The sequence below is a fragment of the Rana temporaria genome, chromosome 4 (assembly GCF_905171775.1).
Source record: "Rana temporaria chromosome 4, aRanTem1.1, whole genome shotgun sequence".
Lineage (NCBI taxonomy): Eukaryota > Metazoa > Chordata > Amphibia > Anura > Ranidae > Rana > Rana temporaria.
In genome coordinates, this window is record NC_053492.1 from 402645224 (window position 1) to 402670015 (window position 24792).

General features: G+C 39.3%; 1 protein-coding gene across 1 annotated transcript in view; it reads right to left on the reverse strand.

Moving 5' to 3' along the window:
- Positions 1 to 953: 953 nt before the first annotated feature.
- Positions 954 to 24792, reverse strand: part of LOC120937755 (WD repeat containing planar cell polarity effector) — a 480161-nt gene continuing 456322 nt past the window's right edge. The window contains exons 17-18 of the mRNA XM_040351220.1: positions 3590 to 3612; positions 954 to 2022 (exon numbers count right to left, since the gene is read on the reverse strand). Of these exons, the coding sequence (XP_040207154.1) occupies positions 1972 to 2022; positions 3590 to 3612 (74 nt within the window). The 3' untranslated portion in view covers positions 954 to 1971. The remainder of the gene's footprint in view (positions 2023 to 3589; positions 3613 to 24792) is intronic.

The following is a 24792-nucleotide window of genomic DNA, read 5'->3' on the forward strand; positions in this document are numbered from 1 at the left end:
ATAGAGCTAAAGCTCTTCCAGTGTCAAAGGAGGTGACCACCTATTCTACGCACAGTATTTTGACTTCTTGGGCAGCTTCCTGACAAGCCAGCAGAGCCCATCTGTAAGATAGTTTCATGGTCCTCCATACACTTTTTGTTCTCATTACCATGTTGATCTGTCTTCTCTTACCACTGTGGAGTTTGGCTAATAAGTTTTCACAGCCAACTCCTAAGATTAACATTGCTTTTGCATCTCTCCCTCATTTGTTAAGTTAATTTCTGTTAGAGTATTGCCAGAGAGGTGTCAGGAAAACTGAAAATTCATGACATTTCTATTCTTAACTATCTCCAAGGCATCACACATATCCCACCCTCGTAACTGAGAAGTGTCTGATTATGAAATGCTCTCTCTGGGAGGGCTGTTCACTTTATTGGTATGTGGTCCTAACTGAATGGAAGGAGTGGGGTTAATCTGTGATGCCATGGAGATAGAAAAATAAACTAGTGGTATTTCTAAATAATTTTTTTTTTTTTTACCATTGGTAACTAAACCTTTTTTAATGCATTTTGTTTACCCTTTTTAGTGTTAAAAATGCACAAAAGTAAAAAAATAAATAAAAATCCTTTATTTAATAAACAAACAAATTCATAATGTTTTGCACTAAAAACATAACTTTATTGCCATTATAAATGAGAAAATTATAAAAATAAAATGTACAATTTTTACACTAGTTATTTTAAAACGAACATGAATCATACTAAAAGAAGCAATTTTTTGTCTGTAGATATATATTTTTTTCAAGACAATAACTCCCAAAATACCTCTTTTGTCCTAAAAATTACAATATATGTATTATTTAATTGTCTTAAAGTGGAACCTTACCCATAGCAACTTTATTAAAAAAAATAATGTTCCTTATCAAGGAACATTCATTCCACATTTATGCTACAAAAATTAGTGCGTGTTGTAAATTGCCAGAGGCTGCCATTTTGTTGAAGCCCACAGCTCCTGAGCAGGAGAAAATCCTTAGGGTATCTGCATGGGTTTTCCGCAGAACTTTTTTCAGGGGGGGGGGGCATCCTTTTAAGGTCACCCATGCTCAAAATATGGCCACAACAGATGTATTGCAATACATTGCAATATAAAATTATGTACATCCTCCAAGCTATTTATATGGGCATGGTACACCTGGCACTTGCCCCCCCCCCCGTGCAGATGCCCATGGCTGTCAGCTCTAATTGTTGGAGCAGTGCTGAAAATAGAGAACAACTGAGACTGTGCAGAGCAAAAAGTAATCTATCAGGACTTATTTTCTGACCAAAGTTCAAGGGTAATGCTAACGTTTTTGACAACTTAAATGGAATCAATATATGCATATAATAAATGCAAAGATGCTCTGGTTCAAAATGAGTATACAGGTGTGAGAGCTGACGTTGTTAAATCCTGAGAATGGTTTGAATCGTCCCCATGCTACTAAAGTGTTTTCATTACTGTTTGAGTCCCCCAAGACAGATTCTGTTAATTTCCTATCTTGGTGACCATGCTGGAAGTGAAGGAAAACCTCTTTGGTGGACACAGACAACAATAAAGGAATCCCTACCTTTCCTCAATTAAACAAACTCTAAACAGATAGATTTTGGCTGGAGGTGGGCTTTAAGGTACAGTGTTATGTTATATAGCATTAGTTCACTGACTAATTTTACCTGTCCACTGGGGTTTCTAAGTTAAGTAACAGTAACAGAGCCACTTTCTGCAGGCAGGATTTACTTTACAACTAATTATTTTGCTCTAAGGTGCCACACTGAAAACACATACAACAGAAACAAATTACTATGAAGTTGTAAAACAGGTTGTCTTTAATAGTCATATTTGTTTTTCAATATATATACTTCATATTTTACAATTTACATCAAATATTTTTTCAAATAATGTCAGGGTACTATGAAAAATGAAATGTGGAATTTTGTTCACTATCAGAATATAGCCATTTTACACCAGTCCAAAATGCACCACTTTCAGTGAGCCACCACCTCCAGAGCCCTGGAAAACATACACATACATTACTATTATTACACAGAATTTATATAGTGTCAACAGCTTAAACAATACTTTACAGAATAAAGTGAGACTTTGATGTAGGCTTCTTAGCCGAAATGCGTCAACGTATAGCCTGTACCCGTGTACCCATGTAAGTACTTTTATTCAAAAGCATCCGAGTTGCCAGCTCTTTTTGATTCAAATAAAGGGAGACAGTACAGTTACAATACAAGGCAAGGCAAGACAATAGGGTTGGGAGGGCCCTGATTGAGAGAGTTAACAATTCAAAAGGGAGGGGGCAAGTGTTACAAAAAATATTAACTTTAAGCAGATGAGTTGATGGAGAATTTAAAAGTTCAGTTTTTAGTTAGAAGTTGCCGAAAGGTTGATATGGTAGGAGATAACCTGAGGCTTGGGGTGGGGAATACTAGAATATGGGAGAGGCTCCATAGGCGTCCTGGAGGTGAGCATTGGAGGAGGTGATAGGGAGATATAGAACAGGAGGTCTTGAAGAGGGCGAAAAGTACAGGTTGGGTAAAATTTTGAGACAAGGCTGGTAATTTAGCTCAGGCTGAGTTGTGGATGGCTTTGTGTGTTGTTAGTATTTTAAGGTGGATAGTCTGGCAGCAGAATTGAGTGCTGTAAAATTGATTGGTGGCTTTAAAATGGCTTGGATCACTTTTACTGGAAGGCCGATTGCCGGCTCTAAAAAATGGTACCAGGATCATGGTTGCATCTAGAGGAATAGAGGCCAGTAAGAAGAACTATAGTGCATAGAAGGGGACTGGGTATCCTTGAAGACGAACTCACTGCCTGTTGGAGTGCTAACTATTCTGCTTCTTTATCTACAAGGTGACTGTTTTATTTTTGTGAATTAGGGACATGGTCAGTTTAAGAACTGTTGGTAGATCTAAAGCAGATTGTACAATCAGATTGCAATGTATGTGGTTAGCGCAGGGGAAAACCTTTAACTGGTACAAAAATGAAAATGAAAATCTGACATGGGTTCTAGCTTTTCCCTATTCTACAATGCTTTTGGAAATTTTAATTCAATGTCTGTCTGGTCAGCAGGACAGAAACAGAGGATATTTCTCTAGTGGTGCTTCAGTTAGCAATAAAAACCCGACAGGGTCTAAACCTTCCCTGCTCTATCCAAAACCAAGAATACAAATTTTGCTTTGACATACACTTTAATGTATTTTTATATCCAATCTGGCAAGCCCTGGTGCTCCATAGTTATTGCTATTGTTGCTAAATTTGACATAGAATGAGAAAACAGATTGCAAATTTGTAAATTTTAAGGCAGGTCTTTTAGCAAAAACGATGAGCTTTTGAATTATCAGTCCATAATCCCCCATTATTTTATCTCATGATCATTTTCTCACAAAATGGTCAATTCGCAAACATGTCATTTGGCTCCTAAATCAAAATTTTTGATTTGAGTCACCATTTATAATTGAATTAAAGATGAAAATAGCAATGCGTTGTAACCTATTACTAAAAGCATTTACTTTTTGTGATATATTAAAATAGCCCATAATGTCTCAATCAGATTATACGCATACAGTACCTCTTTAGATGGATCTTCCTCTCCTTCAAAAAGAAAAGAAAGTTAGGTTAATGTCTTCAAGTAATAATATGCAGTCTATTATTCACATAAGCGTAGTCTAAATATGTTAGACATTGCTACACATTTTCTTTTACTTTGACGAAGAACTGTTTTTCATATGCACATTTATAGACAATAATATGCAAGGCTCAATTTACAAAATGTGAAGACAATAACTTTTTTTTTAGCCATGTAAATGTAATTTTCAAACCTTATCGGACTTAACTGAAAATAACATAACATATAATGCATTTAAAAAAACTGAGTACTGTAAAAGAGTATTTTTATAAACTACATAATTACTTTTAACTATGACACCACCCAAACCTGCTAAAAGCTGAATTTCAAGGAGCTATAAAATGCACAAAAAATGATACATATTATTAAATGTGCTTTAATGTTCAGGTACTAGTATAAATGAATTTGATCAGGCATCATCCTCCTGCAATCCCTGCACAGCTGCACTAACAATGGAAGGGGAAGGGGCAGTACTAGAAGCTAGTCAGAGATGGTGCATGCAAATTTGCTGAGAAGAAACCAGGAGGAGAAACCAGTGAGCAGCAGATGACCTCATCAGTCTGTTGCTGCTCTTTCAATGCCCAGGCAGCATACTGGGGACAGGGGGCTGTAACTGCAAATCCTTTGGAAGGTAAAACAACTCCTGTATATGTATTAAATCTGTTTATTTCGTTTTTGTCTGGTTATTAGTGTTGCTCACGAATATTCGCATTGCGAATATTCGACTCGAATATAGCATATTCGAGAAATCGCGCTATATTTCGAATTTCGCGGTGAATATTCGCAATTCCGAATATTCGCATTTTTTCAATTTGATTTTTAAAACAGATCACATCCTATCGACGTCTAAAAGCATTGCTGGTATGATTAGAGACCCTGGGCCGAGTAGCTAAGCTGAGGCGATCCTATTATGTTGCCAAATTGAAAAAAAAAAATTGCGATTTTTCGCTATTGCGAATGCGAAAATGATTGCGAATTTTCGATAACTGTGGTAGGAGAACTCTGATTGTCTCTGATGCAAAAGGGGGGGGCTTTGTGTATGTGTATGTGTATGTTATGAATATTTGTATGTTTGATATTATTATTTTTTGTAAGAAGGAAAAAATTGCGCATACCTTAAAAAAGGGGAGAATACAGCAGCAACTCAAAAATGTTATACAACATAAATTAATACAAGACAGAAAATGGAGTCGCTCTACAAGAATAAAAAATATGTCTAGTGACAAGACATGTGGGCAAATTATAAAATAAGCAAGCGCAAATAACTTGTGAAATACACAGTGAAACAAATATATAAAGAAATATAGTCCCAATAATAGAAAAATAATCTTTCATAAAAATGTCTTTGATATGTGAAGTGAAAAAAAGTCCAAAGCATGCAGCATGAACGTGTTCAATCTTTAAGGTGTTTGATTGACAAACGGCTGTGACAGATGGATAGAGTAAAGAATCACCACCAATGCAAAACACTTTTTATTTTCTATTGTAAAATATCAAGAATATTCTGAGCCAATCAGAGTGCTCCTTCCGCATTTGCCGAATATTCGCAATTATTTTGTATTGTAAAATATCAAGAATATTCTGAGCCAATCAGAGTGCTCCTTCTGCATTTGCCGAATATTCGCAATTATTTTGTATTGTAAAATATCAAGAATATTCTGAGCCAATCAGAGTGCTCCTTCTGCATTTGCCGAATATTCGCAATTATTTTGTATTGTAAAATATCAAGAATATTCTGAGCCAATCAGAGTGCTCCTTCCGCATTTGCCGAATATTCGCAATTATTTTGTATTGTAAAATATCACGAATATTCTGAGCCAATCAGAGTGCTCCTACAGCATTTCTCGAAATTGCGCAATAAATATCGCATTCGCATGTTGCGATATTTCGATAAAATATCACGAATATTCTGAGCCAATCAGAGCGCTCCTCCAGCATTTCTCGAAATTGCGCAATAAATATCGCATTCGCATGTTGCGATATTTCGATAAAATATCACGAATATTCTGAGCCAATCAGAGTGCTCCTACCGCAGTTATCAAAAAATCGCAATTATTTTCGCATTCGCAATAGCGAAAAATCGCAATCATTTACTTTCGATAAAATATCACGAATATTCGAATTTAGCGAATATATCTCGAATATTCGAATATATATTCGAGATATATCGCGAAATCGAATATGGCATATTCTGCTCAACACTACTGGTTATCAGCTTTACGTTTTACTATAAGGTTGAATTACTAGCAGCTTCTTTTATCTCTCAGAGACTCCAGAGCCAAAATCTTCCCATATTAGTAGGTCTTTGCCTTCTCCAGGAAGATCATAATGATGGTGTCAGTCACTTGCAGTTGATTTCCCATTTTTTTTCTACATTATTGGGAAAATATTGACTTACAACCATAGTTATAAAAGTATATGTCAATTGGGCAGAACTGGGAGTTTTGGTTGTGATGCCTCCCTAATGAAGTCCTCAAGGTATATACACAGTAAGAATGGGGTACGTGATTTGGTTTGTTAGCAACCACAAAGAAGTGCTTTGGAAATCAGATTTAGCAGGTGCTTTTAATTTGCATATCTTTCATTTATAATATAGATGCTCTTTAAAAAGGTATTCAGTATTTCTGTTCTGCAACATCATTTATCAATATTAAGCTAAATATATGTATCACAAAACATCACATAATGTAAGTTAATTAAATACACAAAATAAAGCAAAGACTGTGCATATTATTCAGAAGTATAATTCCCTTCAAACGGGATAGAAATGAAAGCTGGCATTTAAAGTGGAGCTCGAGGCTCCTTCAGAAAAAAATTAAAGTCAGCCACTACAAATCCAGCGGTGTCTTCAACCGAGCTGATTTTTCAATCTCGGGTACTGCAGCTTTACAGCCGGTTCCCTATGGCACATGCGCGAAGAGCGCTGTGCTTTGTGAATGAGGAGGGGGTGTGTGACTTTGCCACGGAAAAACCAAGTATTTACTCCACGCTGAAAGGTGCCAGATGTGGCAGCAGAGGGGGAGGAGGCAAACAAGCAGAACTTTCCCTTTTGAGTTAAGCTCTGCTTTAAAGTTTTGACAAATAGGTTGGGCTTGGTGAAGGACTGGAGTACTACCCGGTCTGATGTTTCCTACAGCTCCCTAACCAGTTTGCCTGCTGATCTGGGGTAAACACACATGGCAAAAATAGGGAGAAGAGGACTGTTATTATAAGGTCATATTAAAGCAATTTCAAAGATGGGTTTCAGCACTTGTTTGCACTGACTGATCCAGCACTTTGATAGGGGGAATCTCTTGGTGATAGTGGAATGATAAGCAGGTTGTCCCTTACGGGGACACTCACGAACAACAAACAGGGATCTGTAGCTGATAGAGATAGATTCAAACAGCATGTACCACAACTAGATAATGGGACAGAAATTATGCTTTGGAGTAGGACAGATAGATTGTTGAACGACATCCAGGTTAAGATCGAAGGAAGAAATCATCTTGGGAAGAAAAGAGGTCCTGGGTCTCAAAACAACCTTGTCCTTGTGTTTGGAGGGTTCAGACTAATGTCAATGAGAGTAAGGCCCCTTTCACACTGGGGCGGGAGGCGCGGTGGCGATATAGCACCGCTAAAAATAGCGGCGCTATACCGTCGGAATTGCAGCGGGATTCAGCCGCTAGCGGTGCGATAAAGGGTTAATACCGCGGTTTCCCATTGTTTTAAATGGGAATGAGCGGTGAAGGAGTCGTATACATACCGCTCCTCTCACCGCTCCAAAGATGCTGCTTGGAGGTGATTTTTTTCTCTCCTGCCAGCGCATCGCCTCAGTGTGAAAGCCCTCAGGCTTTCACATTGAGAAGGCTGGGCAGGAGTTTTTCAGGCGGTATTTAGGCGCTATTTTTAGTGCTGTGCCGCCTGAAAAACTCCTCAGTGTGAAAGGGGCCTTAGAAATTTCTCAGCATAAGTGTGAAAAAAGCAATGCCACTGGTGTTAAGTGGGATTAAAATATGCCACAAGGTCAACAGTGATCGTAAAAAAATTCCCCTGACCAGGTGGTGAGTAAGAGATACCCCAGCAGCAGTAGTCACTGGAGGGAAAAAATTCCTAGCACCAGGGGTCTGTGGGAGGATGAATAGTGCTCTGTCATTGGTGTCTTTCAGGGCTTACTTTCCTTTGCATATATGCTCAATTCCCAGTTTTGCTCCCCTACTGGCTGGATGATAATATGACCAGAACTATGCAGGCATCAATGGGCAGGTGATCGCTGTTTTTTAGCATCCTGCAGCTGCTGCAACTCTATACAGGGGCATCTGCCTGGCAGGGGGGACTTGATGCCTAAGGGCTTATGAACTGGCAAGCTGTGGGCAGGAGGAGAGAAAGAAAGAAAGAGCGAGAGAGAGATAAGGTATGTGTACTGTAGACGGTACACAGCTCTTATCCTTTGACAATGAATAATGGCAATTTTTGCATATACATTTTATTCATGGTGCTCTTCTCAGGTTATTATCATAGGAGAAATCAAAACAAACTATTGGAGTATACAATACTGCAGTGCAGCTTTCCATCAGGGAAGAGATTAGGAGAAGTAATTTTACCTCAAACTATATAGATGCTGTGGCAGATGCATTTGACTAAAGCATTGTAGAACCCTTTCATCTAAATACAGATCCCACAACTCAAATTAAAGCACTTGTAAATCTAATCACACTATTCCCAGGAAAACAAAATAAATCCAGTGTTGAGTGCCTCTCCCATGTTATCACCTCACAGCAAGGGGTGCAATCGAAGTACATTATTGCTGCTGTTTATGTACTATTTCCTATATAAGACCACAGGTAAAATATGTAACAGAAATTAGAACACAAGAATCTGTAGGACAACACACACATACACATTTCTTATTAAATGTGTATTGCAGTTTAGATGACAGTTTATCAGCATCTGTAGAAAACAAAGAATCTACTGAACACACAAAAGACAAATACAAAATGTGTGCCCCATTTATATTAAATTTTTTTTTTTTTTTAATGACTACTTCAGTGAAATGTTCAGCCAACCCAAGGTCACAACATTCATCAGCTATGTTGCTTTTTCCTCCCACCAGATTATGGCGTGTACATGCCCAATGAAAATCTGGCCCAATAAGAATGAGATCAGGCAACAGAGAGTAATGGCAGCCTCCATCTTCACCTGCATGCACTGCGCAGATTGACAATATGCTCTACAGCTTGGTTTGTCACATTCTATCCAATCAGTTTTTAAACTTTCACCTGTTTCCTTGCTACTGCTGTCCCCTGAGAGTTGTACTGTACACAGTACTTCTAAAGCCCTGTACACACGATCGGATATCTAATGGAATCTAATCCGATGGATTTTTTCGTCAGATATCCGATGAAGCTGACTTTCATCAGTCTTGCATACACACTATCAGACTAAATTCCGACCGTGCCAAAACGCGGTGACGTACAACACTACGACGAGCTGAAAATAATGAAGTTCAATGCTTCCGAGCATGCATCGACTTGATTCTGAGCATGCATGGATTTTTCTCCGATAGAGCTCCACACAGACATTTGGATTTTTCTATCGTTTTTTTATCCATATGAATTTTTTTTAAACATATTCAATTTTTTCACACTGATGGAAAAAAGACCGATGGGGCCCACACACGATCGATTTGTCTGATGAAAACAGTCCATCGGTCTGTTTTCATCGGACAACCGATCGTGTGTACACGGCTTTACAGTTCAATTCCTAGCTGTTATAACTTTTTGCTCATAAATCACTACATCCTCTCCTTAGAGGTGGAGGATTCACTGTCACCAAAACAATAAATTCTCCCTAGTAGGGTAACAGACAGAAAAAAAAAAACTTACAGAAATGTGAACTCTATTCCATCCAATAGAAAACTATAAAAAATGAATACGTTTTAATTAAGCTTATAGTAGTAAGGTACCTGGAAGGAACGGATGGAAGGAAAAACAGATATCACATATTTCCTAACATAGTTGTGTAATGCCGCGTACACACGATCGGTTAAACCAATGAGAATGGTCTGATGGACCGTTTTCATCGGTCAAAACTGATCGTGTGTGGGCGCCATCGATTATTTAACCATCAGTTAAAAAAAGCCAACTTGTTTTAAATTTAACCGATGGATTCCTAACCGATGGGAAAAAAACGATGGTTAGTAGGCACAACCATCGGTTAAAAATCAACGCATGCTCAGAATCAAGTCGGCGCATGCTTGGAAGCATTGAACTTCGTTTTTTCCAGCACGTCGTTGTGTTTTACATCACCACGTTCTGACACAATCGTTTTTTTAACCGATGGTGTGTAGGCGCGACGGACCATCAGTCAGCTTCATCGGTTAACCGATGAAAACGGTCCATCGGTCCGTTCTCATCGGATGGACTGATCGTGTGTACATTAGGCTCCATGTACATGGGGCTTAAAAAAACAACCCCCTGGCACTCATATAGAGCATTTTTGTATACAGTTTGGGCGAGTTTAGGAGAGTTTCGCATTTTTTTGCCAGAAAGCTCCAATCAGAAACACAGACCAGAAGTTTTTTTTCCTGCCTCTAAACGCTGAGTTTAAAATATGCCTGTAATCATCCTAATGCGTATGGACACATAGGATAACATTGAGCTGCTTCTACAGAAAAAACACAAAACTCCTGTAGAAGCAGTGATTTTTAAGCCAGTGTGCATGGAGCCTAAAGACTCGTACACACAGTACAATTGTTGGCAAACCGAGCATCTGATTTTTTGTCAAAAGGGCGTCTGCCAGGATCTTGTCTTGCATACTAAGGCCCCGTACACACGGCCGAGGAACTCGACGTGCCAAACACATCGAGTTCCTTGGCCAGTTCAGTCCTGGAGCCGCCGAGGACCTCGGCGGGCCGAGTTCTCCCATAGAACAACGAGGAAATAGAGAACATGTTCTCTATTTCCTCGCCGAGGTCCTCGTCGGCTTCCTCGGCCGAAAGTGTACACACGGCCGGGTTTCTCGGCAGAATTCAGCCAGAAACTCGGTCGGAAGCTGAATTCTGCCGAGGAAACTGGTCCTTACATTACACAATTGTCGTGCCACAAACACGAATGTAGTGACGTACTACGAAGAATTTCAGCTCTTAAACGCCACCCTTTGAGCCCCTACTTCTAATTTTGTGTTTGTTGAGCATTGATTCCGAGCATGCATGTTTGTACTTTCAACTTTTGTGTGAAGGTTTTGTGTATTGACCATAGGAAAATCAAATGCCAAAGATTTACTAGCCTGTCATCCAACATTTGTTGGCCAAAAATTTAACAACAATTGTCAAAAGAAGTGTACTAACGGTAAGAATTTAACACAACTGTCTGTTAACAGACAATCCCCTTCCAACAATCGTACCGTGTGTACCAGGATTTAGAATGTTTGGCTGTATACGTTTTAGTAGCATGACTCAAACATTGGGCTTCTGTCAGTGTTTCAATACAGACTTTACTATCCTCCAATTAGTAATTTTATTTGAAGAGCTGTCAGTAATAATGTATCATAAGCAAAAATGTAAATGTTAATACATAAAATGTCAAGTATAAAAAGCAATTGTTGAAAGGCTTGCCTTGGAAAAAAAAAGGCTGTGAAGGCACTAAGCAGGATATAGCAGCTGACAAGGGAGCTGTAGATAACACACCCTTCCTTTTTCTGGCTTAAAGTGGGAGCAAGTCAATATATTTTGTTTGCCTAGACGAAATAAAGCTTATGAAAATTGTATATTTGAAGTACAGGTTTATTTTGACTTCTGACTACAACTTCATAGTCTGTAATACTCACAGACTATTTCTAGAGGATACTGGCAGAATTTCTTTCTGTACAGAGAACATAAGACACAGGAACACTCCGAGGGCAAAAAGCAGAAGACAGGTGCAGAGAAACCAAAGCATATCTGTTCCAATGTAGGGCATCTTTTCGATGCTGCCCAGGTTTACCATTGCTATCTTTTCATCATCTCATCCATTTTTCCCTTAGGCCTCATGCACACTTGAGGCTGTTTTACAGGCGTTTGATGTTTTTTTTTTTTTGCCACTGAATGTCTCTCCATGTTAGCCTGCGGGGTTGATTTACTAAAGGCAAATTCACTCAGCATTTTGCAAAGTACAGTTGCACTCTGAAAGTACAGTTGCTCCAGAGCTTAGTAAATGAGGAGAAGCTCTGCTAACTTCCATCATCCAATCATGTGCAAGCAAAAATGCATTTTTTTTATTTTCCTTGCAGGTGATTGGGCATTCATTTACTAAGTTCTGGAGTAACTGCGTGAAATTTTGCAGAGCCCCTTTTATTTTGATTTCTGTATTTGTGTATTGTGAACACGATTAGGTTTTGCTGCACTTTATTCATTTTGTTTCGATTATTAGCATTGAGGGATTCATAATAGCGCAAAGGCACTTGTCACTTTTGTCACATGAAAAGATATAATAAAATATTACAAAAATGTGAGGGGTGCACTTTTGTGAGATACTGTATATCCTTTAGAAAGTGCTCTACATGTTAGGAGATTTTCTCCCCCTGGTTAGCACTGCATTGAAGCCTATGCATACAGCCTAGACAGCTAATTGGAGGAAAGGCACACACCCCCTCTCCTCATTGGCAAAGGAAGAAGGAATGTGCACAGCTCTGCTCTGAGATGGCAAACTGACTGCTAATCTATTATAGCAACCTCGCCCAACACACACTTTAATCTCCCGTCTCGGAGAACGTGTGAGAAGTTGTGAGGCTGATAACAGAGAAACAGCGTAGTAGACAGCTACGGGACATAGTGCTTTGAAGAAAGTTAAGAAAACACTGCAGATATATGTGCCCAGCTCAAATATCATGAAGCTGGTATAAATCCACTTTAACTGTTGGGACAATCTGAGAATACAGATGTGCAACTGTTATAATACTGACTTTCCGCCAGAATGGGAATGGACAAAGCTTGGCTAGCCTCGGAAAGCACTTAGTGGATCAGAAAGGAGTGTGTCAGAAACACTCTTAACCCCCAGTAGGCATAGCAGTGTTTCACACTTTTCCGATTAGAGATGGAGTAGGGAGACAAGTGGGCAATTCATTTAATGAGCATATGTAAGGGGCCAGGTTCAGCATAGAAGTATTGTAACATTTTTGTATGAAGAGGAATTTTTACCCTTTCTCATTCCTCCAATTAGAGCCTAAAGTATATTAATTTTACTTACAATTAACTGAAAGCTGGATGCAAACTAAAATGTTTTGGCTGAAATTGCTCTTGATCTCTGTCATGCCATAGCGATCATGTCTGGTTGTGATACATGAGATTTAAATGTCCCAATGGTTCTTTCCTTTGCTGTGTTCCTTTTTTTTTGCATCAGAAGAAATCTTCCATTATATGGTTAAAGGGATATTTGTCTTTCACTTTACACCGGCAGGTTGAGGGTGAATTAATATTTAAAAAACAGCACTAAAGTAATATTTAGTATAGTAAACTTTTCCGAATCGCCAGAGGATAGCATAGCGTATAGGGTGCCAAGTATGGGTTCTGGATTGACACTATGTTTCACTGCTATTTGGATTATGGTCCCTTTAAAGTGGTTATAAACCCTCCAAACCAACTTTTACCTACAGATTAAGACTTACCTGTAGGTGTTTGCAATATCTCCTAAACCTACACGGTTTAGGAGATATTTGCCAACAAGAATGCACCGATGTCTATGCATACTAGCTCATTATGCCTTTCTCTTGCAGGATTTTTTTTTTTAGGAAAAAAAATCGGGTTTACTTCCTATTTAAGGGGCAACCTTACTGCAGGAAGAGTCCTAGTATTGAGAGACACATTTCACTGTAAGAGCTACTGTGGAGTTGTGGAGCATTCCACAGATCAGGAATATGAAATGTTGGGGTAACATTCTCTTTAATATTTCATCTAAGTAAAGTTCAATAAACAGCTGATAAAGTTGACAATGGGCAATTGTGTGAATATGACCAGGTGAACCATTTTACTGAATTGATTTTTAAAAACACAGATAACATAAAACCGACTGGGGAAGGCATAGCTAGATGGGTTATTCGCTATGTAAAGGTGAGTAAAGGGTAAAAAGGGAACCCATAGTGGTTGGTGTAAAAAAAAAAATCTTTATATTAATAAAATGTATAGATAATCCTTTCGTTATAAATAAATATTTAACCTTGCACTAGTTTCTAAGACACAATCTCCGACTGAAAAGTCAGAGCCCAATGAAGTTAGGGGAAATGTTGTATGTACATTTCAACTCAGAGTACAGGCATACCCCGGTTTTAAGTACACAATTGGGTTTATTTACTAAAGCTGGAAAGTGCAAAATCAGGCTCACTTCTGCATAGAAACCAATGAGCTTCTATCCCCAGCTTGTTCAATTAAGACTGGTAATAAAACCTGGAAGCTCATTGGTTTTTATGCAGAAGTGAGCCTGATTTTTTGCTTTTCAGCTTTAGTAAATAAACCCAATTGTGTACTTAAAACCGGGGTATGCCTGTACTGAGCTCTATAAACAACACGCTCTGTTGGTATAGCACATAAAGAAATGCAGGAAAATGTTAAAGGAGCCTAAAGCTCTACATAGTGGCATAATATTCACATACAATATTTGATATAAACCACACCAAATTATTTTTTTTAGCTTTTACTATAATAAAACATGTGCATAATTACGCTGCATTCTCTTTAAAATACCAGCAGGGGAGGGGGACTTACAAACTCCCATACTTTGATGTAGGCATAAGCATCACATTTAAGGGATAGCCATCAACTATTATGGGATTAGAGTTTAATATTTTTGAAAGAACCTAGATGGCCAGCTTTGTTACTATTATAGACCTGTTGCAAGACTGTGGGTCTTGATTTTAAGAGGAAAAGAAAAAATGATTAAGTGTTTTTTTTTTTTGTAGGCAGATAACTAGTAAAACATCAAGAGAAATGTTTCTTTGGCAAGATGGGTTTGGCTTCTTGGAATTCCATCAATTGTTTTATCCCCCTCTCATCTCCCTGACATATTCCTATAAGATTATATGCTACTTGTAGGTCAAGCTTGATAAAAACTCTAGGCCCCAAAATCGTATTAAATAAATCCCCAATTAATGGCAACAGATTTGTCATGGTTATCTGGTTAAGACCTCAGTAAACAAAACACAGTTGAAGACTGCCATTCTTTTGAAAAAAATAAATAAAAAACTGCTCCTGTCAGAGCGGAGATGGAATGAATAATAGTTTTTTTGGGACTTTCATGCAATTGCATGATACTCAAAACCCAAATTGGTTTCCAATTGAAAATGTAATACATTAAAGATAGCAATAATTTCCTCAACTAACCGCTTGATGCCTGCTTCAGTCTATTACTGGATTATATAACTACAATAATGAACAAAAAGACAATTAGCCAGATTCAGGTAGGGGCGCGTATCTTTAAGGCGGCGTAGCGTATCGTATTTACGCTACGCCACCTTAAGTCAGAGAGGCAAGTACTGTATTCACAAAGCACTTCTAACTTACGGCGGCGTAGCGTAAATGGGGCCGGCGTAAGCGCGCCTAATTCAAATGAGGATGGGGGGCATGTTTTATGTTAATGTTTGGTGACCCGACGTGATTGACGTTTTTTACGAACGGCGCATGCGCCGTCCGTGTACATATCCCAGTGTGCATTGCTCCAAAGTACGCCGCAAGGACGTATTGGTTTCGACGTGAAGGTAAATGACGTCCAGCCCCATTCACGGACGACTTACGCAAACGACGTAAATTTTTCAAATTTTGACGCAGGAACGAATGCCATACTTAACATTGACTAGGCCAGCTAGGGGCAGCTTTATCTTTACGCTGCGTAACTTTTACTGAAACGGTGTATCTTTACTGCAGCGGGCGCACGTACGTTCGTGAATTGGCGTATCTAGTCATTTACATATTCTACGCCGACCTCAAGGGAAGTGCCACCTAGCGGCCAGCGTAAATATTGCACCCTAAGATACGACGGCGCAGGCCGTCGTATCTTAGATAGGTTTAAGTGTATCTCAGTTTGAGCATACACTTAAACTTACAACGGCGCAGATTCCGAGTTACGTCGGCGTATCTCTTTATGAATCTGGCCAAATGTTTCCATCTGGCCTATTGGAACAAGCAATCCAAAGGTCTTAAAAAGGCATCACACTAATTTGAGAGGTGGCTACTATGGAAAGAATTCGGAATGGGTGGGTGGGAGCCTAGAAGTTGACACCCAAACTTTGGGCATTTGATTTATATCCATAAAGCTGTACATGGCAACAATATCACACACATCCCTGATTTAATGTAAATGGTCAGGATCTGGAGACAACATCTGGTAACCAAGGTTGGATTCCCCAAGCCAACCTACACATTGAAATTCCCTGCCTTGCTAGAGGATAACAAAAATGTGATGGACCTTCTTTCAACAGTGCAGGTTAGTCTGAACACCTGCAATGTTGTCAGTTTAGAAAATTTAGCCAGAAACTGGCTTTGTATTGCTTAATAATTTCAAAGAGAATCAGTGGCCCACTTGTAAAATACCCTTTACAACACATTTGCACTGCTGAAAGCTTTAAACAGCTACTTCAGCAGTAGCTGCTTAGTTTGGGTCAGAATAGATCTGGCACATATCTTTGAAAAAATAAAACACAGATTTTAGAGAAGGATCCTAAGGACCAAGACCAAAAACAGAAAATCCCCTGAAGCAGATAAATTCCTATCTTTAGGGCTTAGCATACTAGCTCATTATGAATTACTTACCTCACATCGAAGCCCCCGCAGCCGTCCTCGTCTCCCCCTCTGGCCCTGGCATGTCGTCCAGGGCTTGTTTCCGGGTATCAAGGCTCCGACGCTGTGATTAGCCGGAGCTACGATGATGTCACTCCCACGCATATGCGCGGGAGCCGCCGGTAACGGCACACAGGCTGAGGCAGCGGCACATAGGTGTCATTGCTTCAGTTTTCTCCATTGCGCTTGTGTTGATTACATCGGTATATGCAGGGGACAGGGGATAGCTCCTAAACTGTGCAGGTTTAGGAGATATCTGGGTAGCTACAGTTAAGCCTTAATATAGGCTTACCTGTAGCACAAAGATGTTTTCAAGGGTTTACAACCACTTTAAGCTGGAAGCAGATAATATAGGCGTTACAAATTTCAGAAAATGTTTGCAATCACCAGAAAAATGTCCTGGCTAATTCTCCTTAGATTTTACGGCTATAGGACAGATGCTTATAGACCTTGGGTTGTGTAACGAAACGTCCCACACTCCGCTTGAGTGCTTTTGTCATATAACGCTTCCTCCAGTCTGAATATAGATATCAGATATTCCATCCACTAACAACCAAGAACTAGGCAGTACTCGTTTTGCCTGCTGAACATGAACTGTTTATTTGAACACAGGCACACAGAGATATTCAAGCTTCTCATCAGTAGACTGTCCAATCAGCAGGGAGAGCTGTTGGAGGAATTTCCCCCTCCCTCCTCACAGAAAATACACATGCACATCCCATAATACTTTAAGACAGACAGCCACAAAAGAAAAATGGAATACAGCCACACCCCAAACGACCCAACAGAGAGCACACCATAGTATGATTATATATATATATATATATATATATATATATATATATACATATATTAATATATACACACACACACACACAACATTACAGTGTGGTTGTACAGTGAGTCCGATTAGTACAGATCAGACTGGGGTTCTCGGTCACCCTGTGCCCCAATAGACACAGGCTGACTTACACATAAGAGGTGCATGGGGAGCTGAAACAAGTGTTTCCCAACCTCTCCGAGGGATTCTGGGTTCCAGCCCCCCCCCTCACCAAAGTGACTCCTGTCACAGGTTGGGGTTGAGTTTTTTCAGAGGATAGATCCAAGCACATAATTGCTTTACAACCTTTACCTGTTTCTTTTTCTTAGTTAGGCTGACCATACACAAGTAGTTTTCTTTCTTTAAAGCCTCTGGTGGAACAAAGGAAAAATACCCGATCCCCCCATCCAAGCACTCAATGCAAATGGAGGAATCCCTCCTGCTGGGAGATTTTCCTGTCATCAGAATACACTCATCAGCCCCATTGGTGCTGATTGAAACAACATTTTTCAACAGGCTGGTTGTACACAAGTCGATTCATAGATTGACTTGTGTACAACCAGCCTGTCCATACATCTGTTGAACAGGCTGAATTTCAATCCATATATAGCTGGCTTTAGGGTTCAGGCTTCATAGCAATGCAAGATTGCTCCATATTTAGCAGTTCCCTTTTAGATTAACAAGATGTGTTTGACTGTACTTCGTTTCACCCAGGAGGAGGCACCTCATTACTGTACCTGGATGATAGATCAAATGTGCTGTAAAAAAAATAGGCAAAGACACTTTTGGAGTCAGACTAAGATAGGGAACTAGAGGAGAGGACAAACCAGAACAGTACCGAATTCAAGGGATCGATGTAAAAAAAGCATGGTCAAGGCTGGCTGAACAGTGGTTAGAAACAAACACAATTGGTAACAGGGAACACACAATGAGTACATCAAGAGAGACAAAGTGAGCTCTATAAAGAGCAGTCAATCAGGGACTCAGGCTTTCTTCTAAAAACAAGAGTTGGCTAATCAACAGTTGTCGCCTGTGCATAAACGTACCAAGGCACATGCTTTACACAAATGCACAAACAATGCACCAAAGGGCACAAGGAGCATGGATGTATGTGACATGGTGTTTCACAAGCCATTCTTTCCTTGTTTTGTTAAAAATGCTTCAGTTACTTTTAAGTGGACAGGCTTTATGCAAGACACAAACCCAGCCATATCAGAAAAGAGACAATGGGGGCAGTGAAGTGCTAAAACATGGTTTGCTGGCCACAGGAAAAATTGTTGCATGTAAACCATCCTTCAATGAATTCTTGAACACAGACTTACAACCGAAAATTAGGATTAACACATAACGTTAAAGCGTAACTCCACTTTTGTTGAGAAAAAAACATTTCCCTCTGGGTGATCTATGTACATTGCAAGAATTTGACGAACTTTGTTGAAGATTTCTACCTTTTGTTATTCTGAAGAAATTGCTGTATGTTTGTCTGTGCCCATGGTCAGAAGTGAGTCTAATGGGAGTGGTTTCATAATTATCAACCAGCTGCTGCACCTGCAAAGCTCTAATGAGGAAAATTGCAGGGCATGCATCCCTTTAGATGTGATCTCCTATTGGGAGTATCTCACCAAAAAAAATTTTGTACAGGGGATGCCTGAAATCTGACTTGTATCTTAGTGCAGACTTCTGGGAAAATCAGTCAGACAATCACACTAGCAGAAAATTACATATCTGGGGGGGGGGGGGGGGGTAGCTATATTGTATTGCATCTCACAGAGCTGCAGATTAAAAAGGGATGTAATTTTTTTAATAGCATTCAATTACAATATGACTTGTGTTGCAATTGTATATGCTATATTATGATTTTTTTATTTGCTACTTTTTTTCCACGAAAGTGGAGTTACCCCTTGAATACAAACAATGTTCACCTTTTCCATATGTGGGGAAATGACCAATGAAGACAAGTGGAAACTTTTGATACAGCAATTAATGCATAACTATACCTGCAATACAATCATGATAAAGCCAAGGTAGCATTTTCTGCCCCTCTGGAGCAGAGACTGATAAGAATGGTTCAGCATTTTCTGTACAGCCCTGTGGTCTATACAAGAACTATTGACATGTATACAAAGTATAGTGTGCAATTGTGGTGAGGACAATAGAGTGTTAGCTTCTCTGGTGCAGAAATTAATGTGATTGCTCACTGTTCTCTGTACAGCACTACAGAATGAATCTATGTGCTATATAAATGTATATTAACAACAATAATAGTGTGTGGGACACTGAAGCAGTGGAATATATTTTGGTGCAAAGACTTGTGTAAATGGTTGTAATTACTGTTTAAAACATTATGTAATAAATCTGTGTTATAAGGGTAAATAATGTATCCTGTCTAATTTTGAAAAATATCTTAAATTCTAATTTTGAAAAATTTAAGTTATGTTGTAATCAGAATGAACTGAAAAAATAATAAAAGCAATCAGGTAGCTTTCTCAAGAGTACTGAAACCAACAGAAACAACAAGAAAAACAGTGAATGTCGGCTCTGCCCATTCATAACATCACAAGGAGTTGAGAACCCAGAAGTAGCTCACGCTACCCCGAGACCGGCTTATCTGTACAGCACTGATATGATTATACCTTGGCTTTATGCTATGTGGTGTATTTGGTCTTTTATCTTTCTTTGTATGTTGCTGTAAATCTGGAGGTGACATCTATCATTTGGTGAAGTGAAGCTTAAAGTGGTTGCAAAGGCAGAAGGTTCTTTATCTTCATGCATTCTATGTATACTTCTGTGTGCAGCAGCCCCCCTTATACTTACCTGAGGTTCATCTAAGGCCAGCGAAGTTGCACGAGAGACTCGGCTGTCTGAGACACCTCTCCTCATTGGCTGAGACAGGGGCTCCCTATGTCTGTGGCTTGGCTCGGGTGCCGCCATAGCAAGCTGCTTGCTGTGGGGGCACTTAACAGGAGGGAGGAGCCAGGAGCCCCAAAGAGGGACCCTAGAATAGGAGGATATGGGCTGCTCTGTGCAAAACCACTGCACAGAGCAGGTAAGTATAACATGTTTGCTATTTTTCACAAAAAAACTGAGACTTTAGTATCACTTTAATGCATATATGTTATCCGATTAGAACAAGTGTGATGTGACTTCTCTTGATAGGGGGTTTAATCTTTGCAGTAAGCCTTTTGGTATAGCAAATGGAGGAGGTACATACATGTGGTGTTTGTATGCCAAAGAGGTTCATCATATACACACATTTTTTTCAAGAGTGGGACATTTAAAGGAAGATTTACATGTGGAGTGTGGACTTTGATTTATAGTTATAAGATTATCACTTTTATGTTTTGTTTATGCACTTTTAATTTGTTTAATTTGTATTTGATTAATAGTGTGCACTTTTTATATTTTGTGTGGACATGAAAATCACTGGTGCCTATTGGCTTCACTGATAAAAATCCAGACCCTGATGTCGACAGTCGTAGGCATTCTATCATTTATCATGGACACATTTTACTTCTATAACTCATTTGCACATTGATTTGATGCTTAGTTTTTTTCCAACATACAGGAGTTTTAAAGTAAGTATCTCTCAAGAGGAACATAGAGGCTAGCCTTCTTTTGAAAATGCCAGTGCTGGCCCCTATCTCCCAGTTTGAGTCAAATTTAAATACTACACTATTTGGATTTCAAAAAATATACAAGGATATTTAATGAACACATATCTGCATTAATTAATTAGTATGTTGCCCAGAATTCAGCTTTAATCTAAATTTAATTTTCATGAAAACCTATTATTTATCAATGTATTACTTCAACAACTCCACTTAAAATATTATTTTTACATTTTATTTAGTCAAGTTAACCACTTCCAGACCTTAGGTGTTTTTCAGATTTGGTGTTTGCAAGACTAAAACAGTTTTTTCTGCTAGAAAATTACTTAAAACCCCCAAACATTATATATATTTTTTTCTAACACCCTAGAGAATAAAATAGTGGTCATTCCAATACTTTTTGTCACACCGTATTTGCGCAGCGGTCTTACAAGCGCACTTTTTTTGGAAAAAATTCACTTTTTTGAATTAAAAAATAAGACAACAATAAATTTGGCCCAATTTTTTTATATATTGTGAAAGATAATGTTACGCCGAGTAAAATGATGCCCAACATGTCACGCTTAAAAATTGTGCCCGCTCGTGGCATGGCGTCAAACTTTTACCCTTAAAAATCTCGATAGGCGATGTTTAAAAAATTCAGCATTTTTTGAGCTACAGAGTAGCTCTAGGGCTATAATTATTGCTCTCGCTCTAACGATCACGGCGATACCTCACTTGTGTGATTTGAACACCGTTTTCATATGCGGGCGCTACTCGCGTATGCATTCGCTTCTGCGCGCGAGCTCGTCGGGACGGGGCGCTTTAAAAAAATTTTTTTTTGTTTTCTTATTTATTTTTATTTATTTTATTACTTTTTATACTGAAAAAAAAATAATAATAATTTGATCACTTTTATTCCTATTACAAGGAATGTAAACATCCCTTGTAATAGAAAAAAGCATGACAGGTCCTCTTAAATATGAGATCTGGGGTCAAAAAGACCTCAGATCTCATATTTGGGCTTAAATGCAAAAAATAAAAAAAAAATAAAAAATTTCATTTTTTCAAATGACCAAAAAAAAATGTTGTCTCTTTAAGAGGCTGGGCGGGACTGACGTTTTGACGTCACTTCCGCCCAGCCGAGCTATGGGGACGGGCGAAGGAGATTTTTCCTTCAGTCTCGTCCCCGCTCACCAACCGACAGCACCCGATCACCTCCGCCGCTACCGACAGCTACGGTAATCGGCGGAGGGCGCGGGAGAGCGGCGGGAGGGGGGGGCCCCCTCTCCCGCCACCGATAACGGCGATCTTGCGGCGAATCCGCCGCGGAGACTGCCATTATCGGATTCCAGACCGCGCACCCTAAAGATCGATACCTCGGTTGTGGCAGCAGCTGCTGCCGTTACCGAGATATCAATCTTTAAAAAATGGACGTACATCGTCGTGCGCAGGTCTGGAAGTGGTTAAATCTGAAGCTTTTTTGTATCTCTCAAAAATGAAATTTTAACAAACAATGGCATCATGTTAGCCCTTGTAATATATAATAAATATATACGGTAAGTTGGCTGTTCAGCCTGAAGAAAGCGACACCATACTTATGACCTTGTGAGAGCAGGTGACTCAACCCCCCATCATCACTTTTTCTGGGGTAACATATTTTACATATCCAACTAGAAAGAAATATATTTTGGGGTTTCCCAACTAAAAAGTCTTTGAATATGTGCATACATTGGGGGTTATTTACGAAAGGCAAATCCACTTTGCACTACAAGTGCACTTACAAGTGCAGTCGCTGTAGATCTGAAATGAGGGGATGCTCTACTGATTTTATCATCCAATCATGTGCAAGCTAAAATTATATTTTTCATTTTCCTTGCATGTCGCCCTTAGATCTACAGCATCTGCACTTACAAGTGCACTTGTAGCGCAAAGTGGATTTTCCTTTAGTAAATCAACCCCATTGTGTTGCTGTGAATACAAAAGAATTGATGAGAATAAGACTGCTGCAGCAAAAGGAGTAATGCCCGCTCGGCTAAGCGAGTCTTAGCATTGAGGCTCAATGCGTTGGGGGGGGGGGGGGGGGGGGGGGGGGGGGGGGTATATGTTTTTTATGTGGTCTCGAGGTAGTTTGATTAAGATTTCTTTGTCGAAAAATATGAGTTTGAAGTTGAACCAGGAATATGGTTTAGTTGTTCTACATTTGGAGAAAAGGTCCGGAGTCTCTCATGTCCTGTGGGGATATGATCTTCGCACCTTATCAAGGGGGAAAAAAGTGAAATATAATAAATGGTTGCTTTAAAAATGGTTACGTACAATGTACGAGGGTTAAATAACCCCAGTAAGCGGTATCAGATACTACAGGAGATGAAGAGACTCTCGGCCAATATAGTGTTCCTCCAGGAAACTCACCTAAAAATAACATCAAAAACTAGATTAAATTCAAAGGAATTCCCTATATGGATTCATAGCTACTCCCCTAATAAAAGAGCAAAGGGAGTTGCAATAGGGTTCGATAGAAACACACGGTTCTCCCTAGAAGCTACAGAAATAGATCCCGATGGAAGATACTTGTTTGTTAAGGGTACTATTCTGAATATGAGATACACATTGGTAAATGTGTATTGTCCTAATGTAAGGCCGGCTGTCTACCTGAGAAAATTTTTGAATAAATTAGAAGGATTTAGAGAAGGTATGGTGATTCTGGCAGGCGACCTAAATTTTGTATTTGATCCACTATTAGACACTCAACCCATCTCACTGAGATCGGAGGGGAAATACCTTAGAATGGTTAAACATAAACTACATCAGCTGCAATTGGTGGAAGCCTGGAGAATCCTCCATCCAAAAGATAAGGACTACACATATTTCTCAGTGGTCCATGGGTCATATTCAAGAATCGACCATGTCCTGCTAGATCATCGGCTGCTTGAAGGACTGATAAGGATAGAAATAAAATCTATAACACTGTCAGACCATGCCCCAGTGGTAATGTCCCTAGATTCAGGGGAGATCCCGGCTGGATGTCCAGTGTGGAGATTAGACGAGTCCCTAATAAATAACACCAAGACAGCCGATGATCTAGAAAGGGATATGAGTATATTCTTCAAAGAAAATGATACTGAAAATATCGCACCAGCCACGCTCTGGGAAACGCACAAGGCATTTATGAGAGGGAGGTTGATAGCAGAAAAGGTCAAGAGGAGGAAGATTGGCAGGTATGGAAACAAACACTACTAGAAGAAATCCAGGCCCTCGAACGGAAGCATAAAGAAGTACAGGAAGAGCAGGTCCTAAGGGTTCTAACTAGTAAGAGAGAAGAGCTCCGTGACCTCCTTGAGCAGGAAACTAAATGGTTTTCAACAATGTGAACAACAAATTTTACGCTCTAGGTAATAAACCGGGGAGATTGCTAGCAAGGACCATAAAACCAAGAAACACACACAACTCTATCCTGAAAAAAAAATGAGACATTCCACTAGTGAGATAACTAAAATATTCTATGAATACTACCAAAACTTATATAATGTTAACAAGGGGCAAGGGGATATAGAAGTTCAGAATAGAAGGGAAAAAATTAAACAATACCTAGAAAAGATTAAGACCCCAGGCCTAGCAGAGGAAGTAATAAGTGACTTAGAAAAAGAAATAACAAAAGAGGAAATAAGTCAAGTGATTAGGAGCATCAAAATGGGGAAGAGTCCTGGCCCCGACGGGTTTACGTCACTATATTATAAAAGGTTTGGGGAGATACTAGTGCCATTTTTCCAGAAGTATATGAATTCAATAGGGGGGGGCATGGTAATGCGTAAGGAGGCCCTGAATGCTCACATAACTTTGATAGGGAAGGAAGACAAGGACCCCTCCTTGTGTGCCAGCTATAGGCCGATATCTTTAATAAATGTGGACATAAAAATGTATTCAAAAATTCTTGCTGAGAGAATAAGACCGCTCTTAA